The following is a 23349-nucleotide window of genomic DNA, read 5'->3' on the forward strand; positions in this document are numbered from 1 at the left end:
TCTGATAATCACACATATTCTCTCACCTGCTCTCTCTTCCTTTAACATTTTATTTGTTATATCAGTTAATCACTTGTTTTGATACGATGAGTGCTGTGAACTTTTGTGCACTGAATAATTCTGATGATAAAGAGTCTGTGCTGAATAGGAAATTATTGGGTAAAAAATATCAAATTACTGCCAAAAACAAATTTAGAGTATTGCTGCCTCAAATAAGTGAAAAAATCCATCCTTAATTCTATGGATTAAAAAGAAGCCAGCATTAATATAGCATTCAACAGTTCAGTGAGCAATTAAGTGCCTACTGTGTACATGCTTCACAGTCATCTAATAGTACACCGAAAATGAACTTGACCCAGCTCCTCTCTTTCAAGTATTTGCTCTAGTGGAGAATAAACAGTAATTTTTGTGCAAAGACAGATTTAAGTATTTTCTGTGTTCTGGATAGTAATTTAATTTAACACTGTGGGGGGCGTATTTTTTGATTCTGATGATGGGAAGAAAGCTTTTTAGAGAATAATTTGAATTTGGTGTCAAAAGTCTCTACTACGGCATGAATAGTGAGGGCCCAAGTCTAGTCTTCCTTGTGCCCTGCAAAGACTATTTGAGAGGAAGCCACAAGACACAAGCAATACTCTAAGAAAACATGATTGAGTACAGACTATGTTTAGGAACTTGTTACAGACCAACACTGGAAGGAGTAAGGTTAGAGAGACAGAGATGGACTAAACTAAGCAGGGTTTGACTATAGAGAACAAGGGGTGAAATCCTTTGACCTGAAAGTGGAACCCACTTAGGTCTGAGCCTAGGGAAGATAACTCTAGCAGCAATGTCCTAGAATGCAGTATTTAAGACACCGGTTGATGCAGACAAATAAGCTGAAGAGTGGGAGAGAGCTTTCAAAACCATTAGCGTGTGACTCCACTCCAGCAAATGGAGTGAACACTGAATGAAGGACGGGAAGCCTATTGCAAAGCCCCACACAAGGATTAATAAGGTTCTTGCTCTTTTCTAGATATGAAGCAGCCAGTGTGAGCATGCAAACACAGTATCTATGGCTACCTGAGCAAAAAAGACATTAAAGAAAAGGGGAACAAGTGGAGAAGAAAAGGGGGTTCAGGTTGTGGGAAGGGGATAATAGGATAATGGAGGTTGAATATATCCTCAGTGTATATATGCATGAAATTGTCAAAATGAAATAAAAGGTTGAAAAAAGAATTAATAGGCTTCTGGGACAGTAGAGAACAGGGAAGAGTGATTTGGGAGTTAACTGGGAAAGATACTGTATTGGATTCATTGGCCAAGATGAAGGACAATGCAGGAGTAGGGGTAAGGTGCATTCAGTGTAGGCCAGAGTTTAAAGTGTCTGAAATCCACCACCTTGCGATGGTCAGCATTTATAAGAGATAAGGGCATACAAACTAAAAAGGAAATGAGGGCTTGTTAGAGGAAGACAGATGAGGGTTACAGCCACCATACTGGGGGTCACTCTCACAAAGAAGACAGACAGACAGTTCAAGCCAGAAGGTTGATGAAACTAGGATAGGCTATTGGCAATTAAATGAAAAACACTGAAATACCAATCTTCAGATAGTCTGCATTTAGATAGCATGGGGATTGTTTGTTAGTGGGGCTGCTTTTTGTTTGCTTGTTTGTTTGTTTGCTTTTTTTAGGGAGAAAAGAATCCTGAATGGAACCTAAAGGGCAGCCACTAAGACAGGAGAACCAGAAGAACGTAACAGGGATACCAGGGTAAGAGGAGAGTTCTAGTAGGAAGGAGTGGGCACTGTGTTAAATGGAGCGGATGGACTAGGAGGCTCTGGCCTTGGGAAGCCCAATAGGCTAGTGATGCCGAGGACCCAGTGGGAGAAGAAAGCAAAGAGCATGAAGTGTAGACGGAGACTGGTATACCACGAGTGGAGTTGTCATTTAGGAGCCTTTCTCATTAGAGTAGGAGAGCAAAGGTGGTCGATGTCAAGGGAGGGCTTGAAAGAAAGGTAGGCTCAGAACACACAGAAAGGAGTCATGTCAAGAAGGCTGTGAAAAGGAAACAGATCACTGTACCTAATAAAGTCGCTGAGCTTTTCTCCAAAGTAAAAACCTAGTTACTTTTCAAAGTTTAGAAAACTGTGCCTCTGTGTGTGGTAAGACTGGAGAGAAGGTAAAGGGAATGGGTAATAATCTTAATACAGTTAAACAAACCACATCACATGACCACTAGCATATTCTAAAATAGGCAGCAAGCATGATGTGGAGAAATTTAATGAGACTACGGAAGATTGAAATAACAGGCATTATTATTATTTTAAAGAGTAAATCAGTGAGAGGTGAGAACAGGAGCACAGTGTTGTTGAGTCCCCAGGCTAACTGAATGGGAGGCATTTTACATTATCCTAACAACCCAATGATGCTATACATTCTGGAGATGTCCAGGTGCTTAGAAAAGTAAAAAGAACACACAGATGGATGCTTTAACCAGTGTTGAAAATTGGCTGAAATAAGAATAATTGGTCAGTGGGGCTGGAGAGATGGTTTTGTGGTGAAGAGTGGCTTGTGTGCTTGTAGAGAATCTAGGTTTGGTTCCCATCATGGCTATCAGATGGCATACAACTGTTTATAACTCTAGCTCCAGATGATCCAACACCTTCTTCTGACTTCCAAAGCCACTGAACTCACATGTACAGAAAGTACATCTAGACATACATATATATACACTCAATTAAAAACAAAAAATAAGGGGTGGACAGATGGCTCACTGTTCATCCAGGGGTCTTGAGTTCAAGTCACAGCAATTACATGGTGGCTCACAACCATCTGTAATGAGGTCTGGTGTTGTCTTTCAGTGTGTCTGAAGATAGCTACTTTATACTCATATTCCTAAAATAAATATTTAAAAAAACCCTAAAAATAAAAAGTTTATTAAAATATAAGTCAAGATCAGAGTGCATGCAGTTAAGGGTATAGTGAAATAAATCTGCCTGAGATTTGGGAAAGGGAAACTTACAGAAGCTTGCTAGAAGATGACTCATCAAGGGATGAATCAGGAGTGAGGCACTAAGTAGAGAGAGGAAGATAGGTAGTCTAAGACTCTCCAGTATGGAGAGGTTATAGGTGACAGTGACTATTAGGCATTATTAGTTTGCTAGAGGATTTGAGGCAGAATTATGTGGGAGTGAAGGAGGACAGAGTTAGAAAGATGATCAAGAGCAATTATAGACTTTTCCAATATGACAAAAGCCATATTAATATGGTACAAAAGAATATCTGCAAAAAAATATTTAGAAAGACACTCAGTCTTTTTCATTCATCAAATATTATGTATTGAGTATTAAAATGTATCCAACATGAAACTATATTTAAGAAAGCATGCAATGTGAAAGACTCTTCTGTAAATGATGGCTTAATTAACATTTAGACATTAGTTCCTGCTGTCTGTACTGATGGGTGACCTTGTACTAAAAGTAAAAAATAGACAGAGGTTACCTTGAGTAATGGAAAGAAATAAACTAGAAAGGCTAAACCTAGTCATTGTGAACCACCACCCTACAGTGAAACGGATAGCTGACCCAAGTGAATAAGTCATTCTTAAGAAACTGCTTGTGCTCATCTTGAGATCACCAATCATTTCCCTTCCCAATCATTTCCCTTTCCATAAGCTTTCACGGTCTTTCTGTGTCAATGAACACAAAAAAGGCTCATCACCATATCCCCTGGGTTGTCATAAGACTAACTTGGAGGTGGCACATCTGGAGCCACTGAACACACAAACCACAACAAGCTGGAATCACTGGCCCTTTGTACCCTGGGTGGGTACAGAGCCACGATTTTCTCGAGTTTGAAAAATAAATAAGTTGTTTTTTTTTTTAGAGACAAGTACAGTGACTCTATTATATACACTCATCAGGAGACTGTGCAGAGTTTAGGATGCTGTAATCATCCAACTGAAAGAGCAATTGTTAGCTCAGCACTGAAAATATATGTAAACAGGCTCGGCGAGTACACACTATCTCTGAGTCTTTGACCAAACATGACGGCATTGTTTACACAGTGTCAAACACTCTTTAAAGATGGGGAAGCCCCATTTTTATATTACTTAAGTGGAATATAGACAAAATGTTAATTATGGAAGTTGCATGGCAGATAAAAAGTTTATTGTACTTTTCTTGTATCTTTTAGCTGTGCTTAAAATTTCCTTTAATTAAAATAAATTCGAGAGAAATCCTTTTTGTTCTCACTCTGTAGCTCCGATTGCCCTCAAGCTCACAGCAATCCTATTTCAGTTTTATAAGTTCTAGATTTGCAGGTACATGCTGAATCTGGTTTAGAAAATCTACTTATTGTGCTAATGTAGCTAGTAGATGTGAGGTTAACATTTTTGTTTTTCTCCTCCCTGTTGACATACACTGCAATGTCTGGAGAGTAGCTTATCACACTTCCTGCTTTTCTAGGACAAATTAGACGACATGGACACTAAAATTTCACTGAAGTTGGATGGTATGACATCATTACTATTGTCCCCTCATACCTTGTAACTTTTACATAGGCTGCTACTTCATTGATTTCTATGTACCTAATACATTCACAGCTTTTCTCCTAAATAGGTGCCCTACCTTGATTCAGGCTGAATGGAACAGGTTTTAATTAATCACCAATGGATCTTGAGAACCTAGTATATATCATTATTTAACATTACTTTATGTTCAATGGCACACAAAATGTAAAGTGGAGAACAGCATGCAATAGACTGTCTTGAATTACTCATTAAAAATTTATTGGGCTGGAGAGATGGCTCAGTGGTTAAGAGCACTGACTGCTCTTCCAGAGGTCCTAAGCTCAAATCCCAGCAACCACATGGTGGCTCACAACCATCTGTAATGAAATCTGACACCCTCTTCTTGTGTGTCTGAAGACAGCTACAGTGTACTTATATATAATAAATAAATAAATCTCTTAAAAATTTATTAATGCCTATTATCTTCAAAAAGGCTACCAAGGCCTTGGTCATACAGCATACTGGGAATCTCTGCAAGGAATCAAGAGTAAGTAAGGCACAGTGATGTGGAAGTTCTAAGTGAAGAGTGGGGGATTTTATAAGAATTCAAATTCCCAGATCCAACAACAAGAGGTCCCAGGAAGCCGTGAAAACTACTGCTCTCAGTCATCAAGCCTCAAGGGCCCATAGCCCATCCAGGTGGAACTGTTTTCCAGTTAGAATGCAGGAAATGTGTTTGAAATCCATCCTGATGCTGGAAGGCAAATGCAAAGAGGGTCAAAGCCTAGAGACAAAGCAACAGGATCTGGGTAAGGGTGAGAACTGAATCTCAGAAGCCTGCGGATCAAGGCTGGCTGGCTTGGGTCCTGTTGGAGTCCTAAGGTCTATTTAAAGATGGGTTTGTATTTTGTCATTGTGTGTGTGTGTGTGTGTGTGTGTGTGTGTGTGTGTATGTATGAGAGAGAGAGAGAGAGAGAGAGAGAGAGAGAGAGAGAGAGACTATGTAAAGCTCTTTACTTGTGTAATCTCATTCCATATTCATGACAGTTCTGTGAGACAGGAGCTGATGTGTTCAAAGTCAGATGGCTAAGAAGTGACTAACAACTCCTTCTAATGATGTCTTGTTCTGTCTTCCCCCCTTCATGTTGCCTTTAAAAGCAGGTCAGACTCCTGCATAGATAGCTGGGAAAACATTTAAGCATGAGGGGCTTGTCTTTTTTAAAACATTTTAATTAATTCTTTGCGAATGTCATACATGCACACAGTGTATTTTGTTTGTATTCACGCCCTGCTCCTTCATCCCTGTCAATTTTTAAACTTTTCTATTAATTTTTATTTATATGAATACACTGTAGAGTCTTTAGACACATTGAGGAGGACATCAGATCCCATTACAGATGGTTGTGAGCCACCATGTGGTTGCTGGGAATTGAACTCAGGACCTCTGGAAGTACAGTCAGTGCTCTTAACCACTGAGCCATCTCTCCAGCCCTAGCAGCCATGTCAATTTTATGTCTTTTCTCTCTCTTTTACCATCATGACCACTGTGTGCTACCTATATATTCATGAATGTGGGGGCATCTGCTGGAACTTGTTTGACCGTCTTTCTTTCCTTTAAGGAAAAACAATTGTCCTAAAAGTCATCAAACGTAGATAGCTCTCCACTAGAGGTGGGGGCTTGTGCGTCCCTTCCCTCTTCATGCTGGAATGCTGACTGGCTTGATGTGCAGTCCTGGGCAGCAGCCAGTTACAGCTGCTGTGAGGTTTTCAGTGCAACAGTGCTTCCATACCCAAATAACACTGCTTAGCTCCAGTCCTCTCCAACCTATGGCTTTACGGTCTTTCCATTCCCTTTTGTCTTAATAGACCCTGAGTCTCAGGGAAGAGATTATGACATAGATGACCCACCTACAGCTGAGCACTTCGTAGGCTTTTATTGTCTGTGCTTCGACCAGTTGTGAGTTTCTGCAAGAACTGCTTTCCACTGCACAAAAATTTCTGAGTCCTGAGAGCAGCACTAATCCATGGGTACAGAGAGAGGAATTTAGAGGCAGTTTGATACTATGCCCATTTAACAAGAAAATAGTAGATTCCGTGCTGGGGCTTCTGAGCTTTTAACAGGTTCTTGGCCAGATTTACAGCATTAGGTATGTATTTCCTTCTGTGGAGCAGGCCTTAATAAGTGCTACTATTTTGTCCATGGTATATATCACCATGTTGGTTGTTGTTATAGCTGAAAGGGTTCACAGCTGAATAACACATTTATGGCTTTTCTTCTTCAGCAGCCTGCATGGCACCTTCTAGTATGATGAATGCTAGCCAGTGGAGGAGGGATTGGGGGTGGGGGGCTGTGAGGGATGGGTGGGTGGGATTTCTAAGTCAGTATCAACTTGATATCCCCATGTCCTGTGACGTTTTCATCAATGGAGTCTTAACATCAAGTTCTACTTTTTAGGAAGCTTATAAAATAGTAGGTTTCCAATCAGCCTTTTCAAACATCCTTAGTGTTAGTTGTCTCTTCAGCTCCTCCAACCTCTCATCCCTCTCCCCTTCTTAAACCTCTCTTCCAGTTATTCAGTCATTACCTGTATTAGTCAGGGTTCCCTAGTCACAGAACTTATGAAACGACTCTATATATTAAGGGAATTTATTATGATGACTTACTGTCTGTAGTCCAAGTAACCCAACAATGGGCAGCTGTGGAGGGGAAGTCCAAGAATCTAGTAGTTTCTCGGTCCCATGAAGCTAGTTGTTTCAGTTGGTCTCCTATAGAAGTAGGTTCTAACAGATGTGCTGGCAAGCAGGCAAAAAAGAGTGAATCTTCCTTCTTCCAATGTCCTTATGTGGATCTCCAGCAGAAGGTCCCCAGATTAAAGCCTGGATCTGGGACTTGCTTGTCCTAGGCTGACCTTGAACTCAGAGATCTCCTTGCCTCAGTCTCCTAGGATTAAAGGTGTGTACTACATTGCCTGGGCCTAAGCTTTTTATGGCCACTATGCCTTAAGATCTCCATGCCAAGATCCAGGTCAGAAATTTGTATCTTCCAGCCTTAGATCTGGATCACAGGTGAGCCCTCCAATTTTGGATTGTCGTCAAGTAGTAACCATTATATTCCCTTTCATATCACCCAGGGGCTCCTCTTACAGGAGATACCAGGCAGCTTAGAGTGTCCATACCATATTCATGAGGGGTGAAATAAGCTCCCATTAACTTATGACTGTGAAGGCTCCCATTATTTGCAGAATCATATCTCAGCCAACGTTGGGAAGTTTGTCTTTATGCCCTCCATGGCTATCTAGTTCTGTTTCTCCTCCAGTAATCAGGTTGTGTGTTTGGGTGGGCTACCTAATATTCTTCAACTGCCTTCACATCAAACAATAGTCTGTTGACAGAATCAAAAGGGCTGTGCTTTGGGAACCATTGATTTTGAACAAAGATTGGGAACTTGAATGAACGAAAGTAGTATCAGGACAGGGGCATAAGGGTTTGACAGATATGCTGAATTCCTGAAGTCACACTTTGGGATAAACTGGAGGCAAAGTGCTGTAGGAGAGAGATAAGATCTCAGGAAATAAAGGGACCAAGGGTTCTGCTGCTTCAGGTTCTCTACAAGTACTCTTCCTGCCACTGTACAAAGTCCTCAGTGTTCACTGGGAACAATGAGTATGTGTACATTTAAACAAAGATGGTCATTAACGTTCACAATCCGTCAAAGCCACTTTCTTTTGATAAGTGAGGTTACAGACCTCACTACTACTATGTTAGTATTCCAAAGGAAAGTCTGTCCTGCCTACAATAAGGGGTACATAAAACATCTCTCCTCGTACTCTTTATTTTAGTGCCACAGGAACTCAAGACAATGGACTTTTTCTACTCACCAATTACTGTTGAGCTCCTTATGGCTCTAACAAATGCATCCGACTAGTGGCTGCCACATAGATTTAAGTACTTCCATACTTTTAGATTTAGAAGTGATGTTTGCTGAGGGAATAGAGACCAGTAAATGATATTCTAAGATAATGTCAAACTTTGGATAGTTTTCTATATCCTGTATATAAAACAGAAGTAATTTTGTAAGTCAACAGTACAAAGCCAACAAGAGTTGACTTTGTGGTTTATTCTCTGCAAATTTTGAAAATCACCTGACTCTCCTACGATGTGCTTTCCACGGTGTACTACAATAGAGCAGCAATAATAACACTTGCCTAGAGAAGTTCTTCCAAGAATTCAAGTATACTATCTGGGAAAGTGCTCAAAGATGTTGATGGGGAGCTACTTGATGCTCAATAAATGAAGCTTTGAAAATGTATTGTCAAACTTTAGAGACTGGAATCCTATCTACCTAAGTGTGTAGAGGAGAATTTAAGAATTATCAATTTCACTTTTAATTCAAAACAACATGTCTATTGAGGTATTCCAACTACACAAATGGACAGATAAAAAGTACAAGGCTCCATCCCAAAGTTTATACCTTGGAGGTAGTCATTCTTGACAGGGTGACGTTTAGCTAGGTATGTTCGAATATTTAATTTTAAATCATAGTGTACATTATATAGTGTTCTGCAATTTTAAATTTGACTTAGCAGTGTATATAGACTCACTGTTCTATTTCCTCAGTTGGATTCTAATTTAATGATATAAACATGTTGTTAATGAATAATTGGTCGCTTTATTATTTTTTGCTCTTTGACTCAAGGGGGTAGTGAACATTCTTAAGTATGTACTCATATTTTGGCATGTGTACTAGATATTTTTTTCTAGGACAAATTTCTAGAAAATTGGTAAGTACTTGTACTGACCGGCCTTTGTTAACTTGAATGGAGAATGTTACAGCATGAGTTGTGTCCCTCAAGAACTACAATCCTTTAATTTACCTGGTGCTTCAGGGTGAGAATGTATTTCAAGACAGAGCCTTTAAAATGGAGATTAAGTTATTAAGAAACATGTTGTTAAAGGGGTCCTAACCCTGTCTGACTGGTATCCTAATAAGACAAAGATGTTTGGATGTACAAAGACATCAACAACGTGCACACGCAGAGCAAAGAGACACGGAAAAGTCAGGCATCTGTAAACCAAGGCGAGAAGCTTCAGGAAAAGCTAGCTTATTAACACAATTCATCTTGGCCTTTTAGCTTCTACAACTGTAAAAAATAGATTCATGGACAACATTCACATTGTGGTATGGTATTTCATCATGGCAACCCTCCCAGACTGTGAAAGTCACTAAAGGCTGTGTCACCTGCTTTGCTGAGCCCAGTGTTAAGAAGCTGAGGTAGTCCCTCTCTCTGCACCTCTGGCCTATCCATCTCTCACTGCTTGTATTGCCCTGCCTTGTTGCTGTTTATTTAATCAGATTGTTTACTCTGAACCTTGGGGAAACCAAGGATTTTGGGAGGTTTATGAAAAATAATTATTTATACTTTTAGGGTTTTTGTTTTGACTAGAATGTATGTGTACTTAGTATATATTGCTAATTACGTATCACAGCACATGAATGGAAATTAGAAGACAATTTGTAGAGTTTCACCCCCCAATCCCCACCATTTATATGGATCAGTTATCTGACTTGCACTCTTACCTGCTGAGACATTTCTATGGCCACATCTTTGGTCTTTTTGTTTTGTTTTGTTTTGTTTTGTGCTTTGTTGTAACACATTTTGCCAAAAAACTACAGGTCAAAATATTTTCCACTGAATCATTTTCTACTTTTTCACAATAAAATAGTAAAAGTAAAAGCAATAATTTCTTCCCCTCAAATTTTCTCAAATATTTCTTTCTTGGATTGATGGGAAAACACGTCTCCCTTTAGTAGATCATTTTGAGCTTATTAAATATGTTGTTCTGTAATACTAAGGCTTGCACTTAGAGATTGCATATGCCAGGCAAGCTGTCTTGCCACTGAGCCACTTCTCTGTCCCTTCTAGGACTTTTATTTTGATTATTTTTGGAGACAAATTCCCGCTAAGCTGTTCAGACATCCTCGTGTGACAGCTTCCACATAACTAGTATTATAGGCCTGCGCTACCAGGCAGACACTCCTTCTGGGTCACATAATTAAATGAACCTGGACTAACCCAGTAGCTAAAAGGCATCTACCCTTTCACCGAGTCCCTCTTGACCACTCTGTTTTCCCAACCCTCAGTAAATTTGATGTGTGTGCTTCCTCAAGAAGCAGGAAGGAAACCTGAAATTACGGCCTGCAGCCTCATCAGCAACCTTCACATACTTGACATTCTTTTCATTTCCTAAAGAAGTGACTCACCCAGAACTCATAGCCAAGGTAGCTGGAATGGTTGGCCTATTTCTTTTCCTTTAACAATTTACTTGTAAAATCAAGGCTGCTTTGCTGGATATTTTTGCATGTTGAGAATAAAAGCAGAGGAGAGTCTGTCAGGGGTCTAAAGAGGATTTTCCTTTTCTGATCTTTCTCATTTGTTTTCTTCCCATTTTGGCCTGGTAAGTCTCTTTACTATCAGATTAGTAAACCATGGGAGCTGAGTCAGAACTGACTCAACTAAGTGATCAGGAGAAGCATGGCCTAGAAGACCTGACTAAAGTAAGGCAGGTTAGCACACTCCCAATGTGATCAACTGAGCCTTTCATTTCAGTGTCACAGAACAGAAAGAGAAAAGAGAAGAGAAGAGAAGAGAAGAGAAGAGAGAGTTGTCATGCAAAATTCACAGGAAGACTATTTACCAAAGGACTATTCTCTTGTTTGTGTTTATTTTTTCTCTAATGTTTTTGCATGTATGTGCAAAGGAAGTTGGGAACAATTTAAGAAGCAAACCCAAAGATAATCTCCTTATTTGTAATATTCATGTTCTACTTTTTTGTTCTTTGTATTTTTTGATATTGCCATTTCCATTTTATTTAGTTTACTAAGTCGCATAAGAACCTCAAAATATATGCAATTATTCCCAATAAACTTGAGTGCTATATTAGGCCCTGTATGAGACACTAAGTTCTATATCAGATAGTTAAGATTTAATCTATCTCAGCATCTAGAGATCTACTCAACAATTTGCAGACACCTAGATTTTAAAGCTAGTGGCCACTGGGAAAAATTTAAATCACTTATATTTAGCTCAAAGCCCAAGATTATTTTGAGACAATAACAATTAAATGAATACTTTTATCAGAAACTAATTCCAGAAGTGTTCGTTTGTGTGTTGAGAATCATGAAAGGGAAAGGGAGTTACACCCGTGGCATATGTGCACTCCGGAGCTACAGTAATATCATCATCTGCGATACAGCTGCTTCCCTTAAATGCTCACACTCATAACTTCAATAGTAGGCAGGATATGAGCTATGAAAAGGCAGTTCTGCACTTGGTGGGTAGCTGATTGAGAGTATGAGGTCCTCTAACCTTCTAACTCTGAGACTAAGTGAAGGACACACATAGAGAGAGCCTTTGGGGTCAGGAACTTGAATAGATAAGCAAGCACTACTGTCAACTGTGATATTACTATCATTTTGGATGAAAAAGATGGTCATTATTTTCATTTCATGAAGTCTCTTCAATCTTTAGTGTTCAATGCATAATGTTATTACTTACTACAAATTTTCTGGAACAAATAAAATACGAAAAAGTATTAAGATAAACAAGACAAGTCATTTGATTCATGGAATCATTTGATTCATGGAATGAAATCACATTATGGGTAGCAATCATGAATACTATTACTTGCCTCTTACTTTTTGTCAGGTGCTTAAGTACCTCTCTAGAGTAGAGTCCAATCAACACAAAATGGCTAATGATACAGTAAGTCTCTAAGTTGGGGGGCTGGAGAGATGGCTTAGTTGGTAAAGTGCTTGTCATGAAAATGTGAGGAACCCACACTAAAAACACAGATTTGGGCCAGGTGGTAATGGCAATACACCTTTAATCCCAGCAAGAGGCATACAGATCTCTGTGAGTTTGAGGCCAGTCTGGTCTACAGAGTGAACTCCAGAACAGTCCGGGTTCCACAGAGAAACCCTGTCTCAAGAAAACAAAAACAAAAATGAGGCATGGTCCATATGCCTGCAATCTCAGTGCTGGAGATGCTGAGACAGAGAGTCTCTGGGGCTTCTTCTCATTGCCAGTGGAGCCACTTGATTCAGCCTCAACAAAATAAGATGGAGAAAAGACTGAGGAAGACACCTATTGACTTCTGGTCTTTGTACATATACACACATGTATGTGGACTCACATGAAAACACATATATGTATGTGCTTACACATACACACAACACAGTCTCTGAAGTTGTTAGGAGCCTCACAAAAAAGGGCAGCAGTGACACAATATTGTTACTAACAGTTTGACTTGTCTCAGTCTCCATGGTACTGTAATGCAATTGCTCACTTAAAAGAAACAGACTAGACTAACAAAAATGTCAAGGCATTTGCTTCCACTTTAAATTTCCCCTTATTCTCTCAGGTATACCTTCAGAAAACTCATCAGTCACTAATCATGGTTTATAGGGATGTAATAGGTCAGCTAGAAAAGAACAGGGCTAGTGCCTACTGCTTATAAAATGATGGTCAACTGCTAACCTATTACATCCTTATAAACTTAGTTAAGTTCAGTTCACTTTTGTATTATTTAGCAGGAAGTGTTCAGCCATTGCCAAAGTCAATATATTGAGCCTAGTTGCTGCAGGCAGCTGGTTTCCCATAGATAGAACCATGTGGACCTATTTCCTATTTCAGTCAATTTCTGATTCAGTGGTAGGAAATGCCAAAGGGAGTTGGCAGCAATGGCCTTTTCCACTTGCAATAGATTTTATAAACTTTGGATTTTTTTCCTTGATAGCTCTAAAACAAGGTACTGATGTCAAACAAATCATAATGAAAAACAAGGTAAGTGCTTTATTCTCGTTCCTGTCCCAGAGGCAACTGCACTGCCAGTCTATTGCCAGGGATGTGGGGCCCTCAAGGAACAGAGGGATTCTCATATGTATGAGAAATACGTTTGTAAAAAAGGCTGGGATGTGAACATTCCTTGAGACTTCAGTGATAAATTGAGATAAATTTGGACTTCTGGGACATCCTATTTCTGTGCTATGATTTTACCCACTCTCTTCTTGGCTGGTGGGAAAAATAGGTAGAGGTTAAGAATGGAGGTTGTTCTGATATTTTTTCCATTTTTTCAACTCTCTGGAATGAAGCTGAAATCTCCCTGCTTTTCCTTCCCTCTCTCTTCTTGCTGTGTATTTTGGCTTTTCTTCTACAATGTTTCATCTTTAAAGTATGGGGTTTTATTTTTCTCTATTTTTTGTTCATTAACCTCAAAAATGTCCCATCTTGTACTTCAGATTCTTAATCCATATAGGGATAAATCAGTATCTATTCCCTTTTGTTTGTCAAACACCACAAATTTTCAATTATTTTAATAAGCTTGTCTGAGCTCACCCCGACTTTCTTCTGGCACTATGCTATTTAATTACAATTATTTAATCTACACTCAGATTTCATGAAAACTTAAAGTGATTGTCTGGACGGTACACACATTAGTTTTTTGTTGTTGATGATGCTGTGATAAAACAGACTGACAAAAGCAGCTTAAGGACGTCTCTTTTTCTATTTTCCTTTCTTTTCTCTTGGTTCCAGAGGGATAGAGTCTTGGGAGGGCAAGGGAAAAGAAGGTAGAGGGGGGAGAGAGAGGGAGAGAATTCCTATGCACTAGGTGTGGGGAAGCACATGTGCCATTTCAGCACTAGCAAGAATGAGGCAGGAGGATTGTTAGTCGAAGATCAGCCTAGACTACACAGAGAAGCACAGCATTTCAAAGTGTCCTAAGTAGTTGTCTTGGAGTGCTGGTAAAGTGGAAGTCACTGGTGAACAACAGACACCTGGCATGCATTACCTATGCCTCTGCAGCAGGGCTCACATGTTTCCTCACACAGCACCTTGCTATTACTCAAGTCACTGAGGATGCTAAGGTATACTGCCTATGTGGAATACATGAGCTACTTCATTTGATTTGTTTTTTTTTTTTTTTTTCTTTTTTTTCCGGAGCTGGGGACCGAACCCGGGGCCTTGCGCTAGCTAGTCAAGCGCTCTACCACTGAGCTAAATCCCCAACCCCGAGCTACTTTATTTGAAATTAAAACCGAGAAAGTTTAGATTATTTTCTAATTCAATTCACAAATATCTAAAATACATTAAAATATAATAATCTATGTCAACACAAAGCACAGCTTATGAAAAATATCTGTATCTTCAAAGCAATAAAAATTAGTTTGGGACATCACTGCTTTATATTTTGGCAGCTAAAAATGTCGAGCTTGATAAGAAACAGCTAATTATTTATTTATTTATTGCATTTAACGTGTTACAATTATCATACTGAAAAATACTAGTGTATTTTTATGAGAAACAGATTTAATAGAGAATAAAGCCTCATAATCAGTTTAATATTGCCTTTAAAAGTCAGTATTAGTATGTTAAAATATTGACCTCCAGCTCCCACATTGTCAGAGACACAGTTCCCTACTCACTGTTGGGATTCCTCATTCAATATGTAGTACTATATTAGTGCCTACTACACAATTATCCCTCAGGAAATAGCTGCCGAATTAAGTAGTGAACACTGTACCCTATGTGGGGCTATCTATGTTACCAAGAATCCCTGCTCTTAAAGAGTTTGTACTCCACTGGAAGGGAGACAAATATTTACAAAAATGTACTATTAGCACAATTTGAAAGTAAATACAAGAAACTATAGAAGTTTAGAGGGCATGTCACCCAATCATGGGAGATCAGAAAAAGACTTTTAGAGAAATAATGGTCAAACTGATACTGAAAGGAAAAATAAAAAAAGCATGAGTGCAGAAAAGGAAATGGAATGTTAGAGTATTACAGACAGAGGGTCAGCAAGTCTTGCTAGAGTCTAGAGAGAGAGAAACAGTGAGCAGGCCAGAAATGAGGAAATATATCATGTACACCTTCTGGTATAAAGACTAAACAGACTGATCTAGTTAAGGCTTAGAATGGTCACTATGGATATAGAAGAATGAGTTATAAATCATGAAGCAATAGTCACTGGAATGATGATGATACCATCTAGAGATCTGAAGCAAACATAGACAAAATGAAATGAGAAGTTTAGTTTCAGATGTTATTTTGAAATACCTTGGACTATGTAGGATAGACATTTTAAAGGTATGTGAACTTTATTCTTAAAAGGGAGAAGTAGACTTGAAACTTATACTTAGGAGTCATCAGCACACATATGATCTCAGAAGCCAACAAGACACAAGAGGACTGTTAAAGGTGAAATGGGATTCGGGATGGTGCAGGGGATGAAAACACTTGCTGGGAAGCCTTATGAGTTTCAGGGATGGAATCAATGGTGAAATGATAGAACAGATTCCTCAAAGTCCTCTGACTTCTGCACATATGTTATATGCACATATACACAGTAATATACTACTAATAAATGACTTTTTAAATCATGAGACAGGGATCTGGTGAGATGCCTCAGTAGTTACGGTTTCAGGCTGATCTTCCAGAGGACCTACTTTCCATTCTCAGCACTCATGGCAATTCCTAATCTTTGGCACTACAGTCTCAGGGATGTGATGGCCTCTTCTGGCCTCTTTGGGTGTCATGCACACACATGATTAATAAACATATAATACATAGTGCGCGCGCACGCACACACACACACACACACACACACACACACAAAGTGAAAATAGGAACAAGTCCTATATATAAAGTGAAAATACAGATCAATTTGAACAACTTCTAGGTGTTAAGCGATAGGCAGATGATCCTAGAGTGAAAGATTAAAACAAACAAACAAACAAACAAACAAAAAGGTAGAGATCTAGGAGGAAAACCAGGAAAGTGTAGTTTTACAAATCAAATGATATATATTCAGAAAACCATGATTACTACTATCTAATACTGCAGAGAAGTTGATTTAATAAAGAAAAAAAGGTCCACTCTATCGAAAAACTGAGTACTGATGACCTAAGGTAGAGTGATAGGGATAAAATCCTGAAGCTTATTGAGTGGAATAAAATATCTGTTGAGAGAAGTTCCTGAAGAGACAGAAATATGTGCTTCGGAGATGGTAGGGGGTAAGGGAGTATCCAGTTCCTGGTGCCAAGTCGGATGCCTGTGCAGGCAGGCTTGTGAATGAGGAAACAATCCATTGGTTTATATATTTTTTTCTTTTTTCTGAAAATAAGTGAAAGATGACTTGAAAATAATGCAGAAATTCTGAGGAGGTTGTTGTTGAAAGTGGAAAGAAGAGCTGACTAGGGAAATAAGCACTTGATGAAGCTGGTAGTTTACTGGATGTGTACATTGTAAATATATATTGGAAATTTCCTGCATGCTAAGCCCAGAAATTTCTTTTTCAAGACTCTCTCTGAATTAGGTTAACGTCTAGGCATTATTTTGTTAACAAGGACACACAACAGATCATAAAATGAGCATAATTGGAAACTGAATCTCTTTCTGAGAAAACTCTACATGGTATAAACTCATTTCCTGTAATTTACCATGCATTTTCAATAGAACACACTGACGTTATTATTTGGGGTGAACTTAGTATGACAGCACAAATGTACCTTTGACATTATTTATATTGAGAATTTATCCATTTCCAGGAAATGACAAAGCTCACAATTCACTAATCTCTTAAGATTCAGATCCTACTAAAAGCTTGTCTTCAAAGAAATTTACTTACAAAGATAGATATTTTCTTTATAGACTATTAAATTATATAAAAATATTTTAATTTTGCACTATAAATTCATCATGATAAATTAACTACATGTAAGAAATATCAGTAAGCTTCTACTAGGCAATGGGCATGCATTAGTGTACTGAATTCAGACACTTGTAGAGGAAGAAACTTGATCATAGAAAGTTAAGAAATTTTTCTGTCCTTGGCCACGTACGTGCCTAATAATGTGAGCTGGGATTTGAACCCAAACACTCTAACTTCCTAGACCTTGTATTTTCTATACTGCTCTTTTATTCGACCCCCTCCCCCCTCAGTATAGCTCTGGTTGTCCTGGAATTCACTCTGTAGACCAGGCTGACCTCGAACTCAGAGATCTGCCTGCCTCTGTCTCCTGAGTGCTGGGATAAAGGTAGTGCCCTACCGGCCCAATGGCAGGCTATATTGCCTTTTTTGAGACAGAAACTTAATGAAAGAACTTTAACACAATAATTGGTTGGCAGCTAAGGTGGGATACATTGATAAATGTAAAAATGTAGGTGTAGGAACAGCATAAATCAAGATACAATATAATTGGATTTTTAGATAAAATTTCTTTCTTTAAAAAAGGCTACTTGGAAGTATTTCAAGCACACAGGAAATTGAACACCCTTGTGCCCTATACTTAATTTTAACATATTTTAACTTTTGGCTGTCACATTTTCTTCAGATTACTTGGACAGAAAATAAAAAGATACAATGGAACGCTTCCTGTTACACTCCCTCTGGTCCTCAGTAAAAGTAGCCATTATTTTAAACTTGATATGTATCATTTATGAGACCTTTGCACTTTGATTTCACAGCTTCTCATTTAAAAAATAAAACCTTTCTAAAAACATTACTTATACTAGATAATTTTTGCAACCTGCTTCCCCCTCAGTATTGCGTTCTCCATAAATGCTGATAGCTGTACTTCACTGAATTCACATAGTAGTCTGTGTACCAACTTTTTAAACGATGTGGGATTCCATTAGTAGATACTGTTTCACTGACAGAGCTGTGCTGCTACGAACATTTCTTTAGGGCTCACAGTAACTTTATACAAAATGTCTTAAATTGTGCACCAACTTTACAGAACCATCAGTTTCAAGCAGGGACGAAAGAAGGATCATTCATAGCGACTTAAGAACACTCTCACTAGGGAGGGAAGGTTCTAAGGACCGTATAAGACGACACCTCCCGCCTTCCGATATCCTCAACTGTTACTGAGTTTCTTTCTCATGCGTCCATTCATTTCCTCAACCAGAGGGCGAGCAGGGACCAAGGTGAGTCAACAAGTGTGATGAAACTGCAGCAGTCGGTCTCTCGACTGCGCCAGACCACCAGACATGACAAGAAGGAAGTGTCCAGGCAAGCAGGGCCTAACCTCACTTTCCACCCACAAAGTCACGGAAGTGAGGAAATGGGGTGGCCAGGAGAACTAGGAGAACAGACACCTGCCTGTCTCTTCTCTTTCACAAAGACGTCAGCTCCACAGCAGAACCGCCTAACCGGGGGCCCCCACCCTGAGGGCAATTTTCCAAGAGCTGGCTGGCTCTTTAACCAGCGCCTCCCAGCCTTACGCCAATTCCGTAAGGAGAAGCGGGGGCCAACCCCGCGGCTCCCGCTGCTCCAGAACCTGAGGTGAAATTGCGCGGGGAGGCACTGGCGGCGGCCATCTTTAGTTCGGGCAAGACCCCGCCCTCGCGCCCCAGTCACCGCTCCCACTAAATCCCCAGGACTTTCAGTGACAAAAGTAGCGCAGTTAACCGTAGAGGTAGTGTCGAGAAAAAAAAAAATACTGAAGACCCTACTGTCCACGACAACGGAAGTGCCCAGACGCGGCCAATGTAAACATGGCGGTTGAGGAGGCACAGCAAATCGGCGGCGGCGCCAGGGAGAACACGCTCAGAGCGAACGAAGCAGGGCGGCAGGTCGCGGAGGTGGGTAATCTCGCGAGAGCGTAGCCGCCTCGGCTCGGCCCGGAAGCCTCAGGGCGGGCGAGAGCCAGTGGGGCAGTCCGCCTGCTGCCGTGTGCGTAAGTGGGGCAGTGACGCTGGGCGGCTACGCTGCGGAATCGGCGTAGGAGGTTTTGGAGAATCCGCCGGCTGCGCCGCGCCGGGGCTGGTCGCGGAGGGGGAGGGGATGTCGGTCAGTGCGAGATCCGCTGCTGCTGAGGAGAGGAGCGTCAACTGCAGCACCATGGGTGAGCCTCAGCCCCCGGCCGCCGGCGATCCCGGCTCCGGCTCGGGACGCGCGGGTACTCGGCGACCTCCGGACCAGCCGGGGAACGCCCTGGGGCTAGAGGGGCGAGCGGCACGGCGGGGAGGCGGCGGGCCCGGGGCGCGGCGGCCGGGGGGAGGGGAGGGGAGGCGGCCTCGGTGACAGTTTGAATTGAGCGTGAGCGGAGCCGAGGCGGCGGCGTTTCCTGCGCTTTGGCGGGCAGGCCGGGGGAGCGGGCGGGCGGACCGTGGCCTCTGAGGCCCGAGTCGCCCGAGCCGCCCCGTCCCAGCCCAGCCCTCACCCGCCTTGGAGGCCAGTCTTTCCTGCGTCTCCTCTGGGCCTCCGGCCCTCGACTCTTCGGTCCCGAGGCCTTGCCTGCTCGGGTCTCCCGCCCGAGCAGCCTGGGTTGAGGTCTCCTTGTGGGTGTGTAGGCCGGGCGAGCAGGGTGGGGATGTTTGAGCGAGTTGGGCGCGGGTTCTCCGTGGGCCGGCCAGGGAGGGCAGCTGGAGGGAGGGAGGGAGGAAGAAGATGCCCTGGGCTGGGGCTGCGATGGAGGCGGCGGCGGCGGAGGCTGCAGCAGCAGCAGCAGCAGCTCCAGCAAACGTGGTGCTGCTCGCTTCGCCTTCTCCCGGCTCAACCCTGAAGGCCGGTGGATGGCGGGCGAGTCTCGAGACAGATCCTGAGCTTGGTTTGGGTTTAATTTTTTAGGAATTAGGGAAAGAGAAGGTCTCGGAGGGCGCCCCCCGGAGGAGGTGTAAAGGGATGGGAACGGTGCCTGGAAAAAGGAGGGGGTTGGGCAGACACGGACTGGAGAAGTTTAAGGAAATTAATTTTTGAAAATAATTTTAGTAGTCTGTTTTTCTCTTAAGCCTTTTCATTTCCTCTCCTCCCCCACATGCTGGAAAAAGAACAGGCCATCTCATTCATATTTTCCACTCCAGAGTTCCACTTCGTACTTTTTATGTAGTATGAACTAAGCAATTGAGTCTTTTTTCTTACACATTTCTTTTTCTGCTAAGTTACTTTTTATAGTACACTGTTCCATATCTGCTTTCTTTCAGTTGAAGGGTTAGAATCTGTGATGACCAGATGTTTGCTAAGTTGCTGAAATCATTACTTGTTACTTAAATCTTGGCAAGCTTATTGCTAAGTAGTTCAACTTTGAGAGTTACTTATTTTAATTCTCTAATTTTGATGAAAAGGAAAGCTCTTTCCAATTGCCTCTGGGGAGAGGAACAGGTAATCTAGAGTGACAAGCATTTTTTTTAAAACATATTTATGTGCATTCAGGTAGTGAGAAGTTGAGGAAACTCTGGGATTCATGCATATAGCAGGACTGCAACTTGTAGAATCTTGAGAGACTGAAGGATGGGCACAATTTCTTCCTGGATTCATTATTTCTCCAATCAGCAAGGGAAAGAGTAGGGGATGGTGGGGTTGGGGGAGTAGAGGCAAGAAACAATCTTCATTACAGCCAGCTGAATGAGACTAGAGGAGATAGGGCTTGAATGGCACTATCAAAGAAATATGGAAGCTACATGGGTAGTTTACATGCTAAAGTGTGCCATTCAGTGATAGGGCAGCGATGGAGCTTGGCCCTCTTTATACTGTTATTAAAAATATCACATTGCACTCAGGCTTACATAATTGAAAACAAAGTTTCTGTGTGACTATGAGAACTTGGTGAATGTTTTCCTAATTTAGCAATTTATAGGTACTGGTTTTGGTTTAGAGATAATTTGTAGGTAAGGACACGAAAAGTTATGGTAAAGACATAATCTATTGGGATATTTGAAGGACTCTTAGACCAGACTCTTATTATTAAGTTCAATCTACAGAAAATGCTCTTACTATTAATGCAAACCAAAACTGTTTATGAGAGCGGGGATGCAGCTTAGTGGCAGAGCAAGGTCAGTTTAGCAGAGGACTCCAAGCCGACCTTAGGACAGTTTAAAGGACTGTAACAACCAAAGTGTTAAGGAAGCAGGAGGAGAGTTAACTTGGGACTTTATGACAGATTGGAATGAAGCTAGTTGTAGAGCAGGTTGGCCTCAGACATATAATTTGATGGTATATATATATATTCAGCATAGACTGGACAGTAGTGTTGCTTGACTGAATTGCTGACAGAAAGCCTAATTTCATATTTTGACTTAAAAAGCTATCTTCAAATTTTTATTAAAAGTTGAAATTTGTTAATGCATTTTACTGAGCTTTGAGACAAAAATGTGTAGATTCCATTCTCTGTACTGTGTGGTCAAAAAGTGCTGTTGGTCAAAAGTAAGGATGTTAAAAGGGTTTGCGGCCTTGGTATGAGAAAAGAAGATTTAAATAAAGGCTGTTAAGTTCATGTTGCCTTTTTCTTATTTTTGGCTTCAGTTATTCTGCACACCAGAAGCTAGTAGGGCTAGAGAGGCCATATTTGTAATCTTCAGAAGAGGTCACCCTCAAAACCAGATAAAAATCAGGGCTGGTCCAAAAAAAAAAATAGTAGCCAATGACTGTTTCACCTTTTGAAAAGAATAGTTTTGTAGGGTTTTTATTTTATTTGTTTGTTTTCTTTTGATCATTTGTGTCATCAGATTTCTAGAGAGTCTAGGAGAGGGGGAGGGGCATTTTCTGGTTCAGAATCTTAATGAAAGTACACCTTTGCATGATTGAGAACTTGAAGCTTGATGTCAGACATAGATTCAGATCTTCACTTGCTCCTTCTACTGAGGTGTCACTCATTTTAAGTTAGTGTTCACAAAAGGTGAAGGATTTTTATTTTTTTCCCTTCCCCTTTTCTCCTCACTACATAAGTCCCTTTCTTTCCTCACTGCCCCAAATCCAAAGTTCTGCAAACGTCTTTTAAATAAAAGCAGAATGAGAAAGATAGCAAAAGTCCCAGCTTCTTCTTCTTAGGTCTAATATACAGAAAATGCTCTTGCTATTTTAGCAAAACAGAACTGTTTATGAGAGAGGGGATGCAGTTTAGTGGCAGAACACAGTTAACTTAGCATCTACAGGTTCTGGATTTGGTTCTAGTAGCCTCAGTCCTCACAGGAAGTCTTATTTTATTATGCTTAAAATTTCTATCTTTTAATATAATCCTGTGCATCTTCATACACTGGTCTGCCATGCTTTCAGAATAGAAACCTGGATTAGGGCGTTATGCAGTAATTTCTGGGTGGCTAAAGATGGTGCCTTATCAGATAGATGACTTAAAAGATTATGTACTTGTAGCCAGTAACTTTAAAAGTACTTTAAAAACTGAGAAGAGCAAAGTATACCTGTGTTTAAAAAATAGCAGGAGGCTGCTCCTGTTTACTTTATGTAGGGCTTTAGCTTTGCATCTTCATGTATTTGTGTTTTAGTCTATGTTTACTTTACAAAGAATATTAAGAGTATATCTCCCTTGGTAATCAAAAGTTACGATGACTCCTTTTTATTTTTAAAATTTTAAAATTTGTGTATGACTGTTTATATCTATTGTGGTGGGGGTGCATGTGGAGTTGAGAGGACAATTTGTTAGAGTCGGTTTTCTCCTTTCACTGTGTTTGGCACAGAACCAAGCTCAAGAGGTCAGGCTTAGTGGCACTTTAGAGGTCACCTTTGTGCCCCAAGCATGCTAAATCTGCTCCATTTTACTCTGGAGTCATAAATGAATAATTTTGGAAGCTTCACTTGAGATGAGCCTTCAGTCAGTTTCTCAATCTTGGCAATGTTAATGTGTATAGAGTAATATATAATAAGAGTTTATTATTGTTCTGTGAGTATAACCTGTAGGAGCATGTGTGTGCATGTATGGTGCATGTATGTGTGCATATTACATATACTTAGTATTTCTCAAACTTGAGAATTAGGATTATCTAGGTAGCAGTTTTGCTTTTATTGTTCATATTTGATTCATCATTATTATTATTGTAATTCCTTGACATTGTGCTAGATCA

General features: G+C 40.5%; 1 protein-coding gene and 1 long non-coding RNA gene across 9 annotated transcripts in view; one reads left to right on the forward strand and one right to left on the reverse strand.

Moving 5' to 3' along the window:
• LOC108351664 (uncharacterized) overlaps nt 1–19131 on the reverse strand; it is a 47871-nt gene extending 28740 nt beyond the window's left edge. For all 3 annotated transcript variants that reach the window (XR_015627082.1, XR_015627081.1, XR_015627083.1), the window contains exon 1: nt 19009–19131. This is a non-coding gene — a long non-coding RNA (uncharacterized LOC108351664). The remainder of the gene's footprint in view (nt 1–19008) is intronic.
• An 83-nt stretch (nt 19132–19214) lies between these two features.
• Septin7 (septin 7) overlaps nt 19215–23349 on the forward strand; it is a 63261-nt gene continuing 59126 nt past the window's right edge. For 2 of the 6 annotated variants that reach the window (NM_022616.2, NM_001113740.1), the window contains 1 exon segment: nt 19215–19400. In NM_022616.2, coding sequence (NP_072138.2) covers nt 19340–19400 — 61 coding nt within the window. In that variant the 5' untranslated portion in view covers nt 19215–19339. 6 annotated transcript variants of the gene reach the window in all.

Source organism: Rattus norvegicus, chromosome 8 (assembly GCF_021556685.1).
Source record: "Rattus norvegicus strain SHRSP/BbbUtx chromosome 8, alternate assembly SHRSP_T2T, whole genome shotgun sequence".
Classification (NCBI taxonomy): domain Eukaryota; kingdom Metazoa; phylum Chordata; class Mammalia; order Rodentia; family Muridae; genus Rattus; species Rattus norvegicus.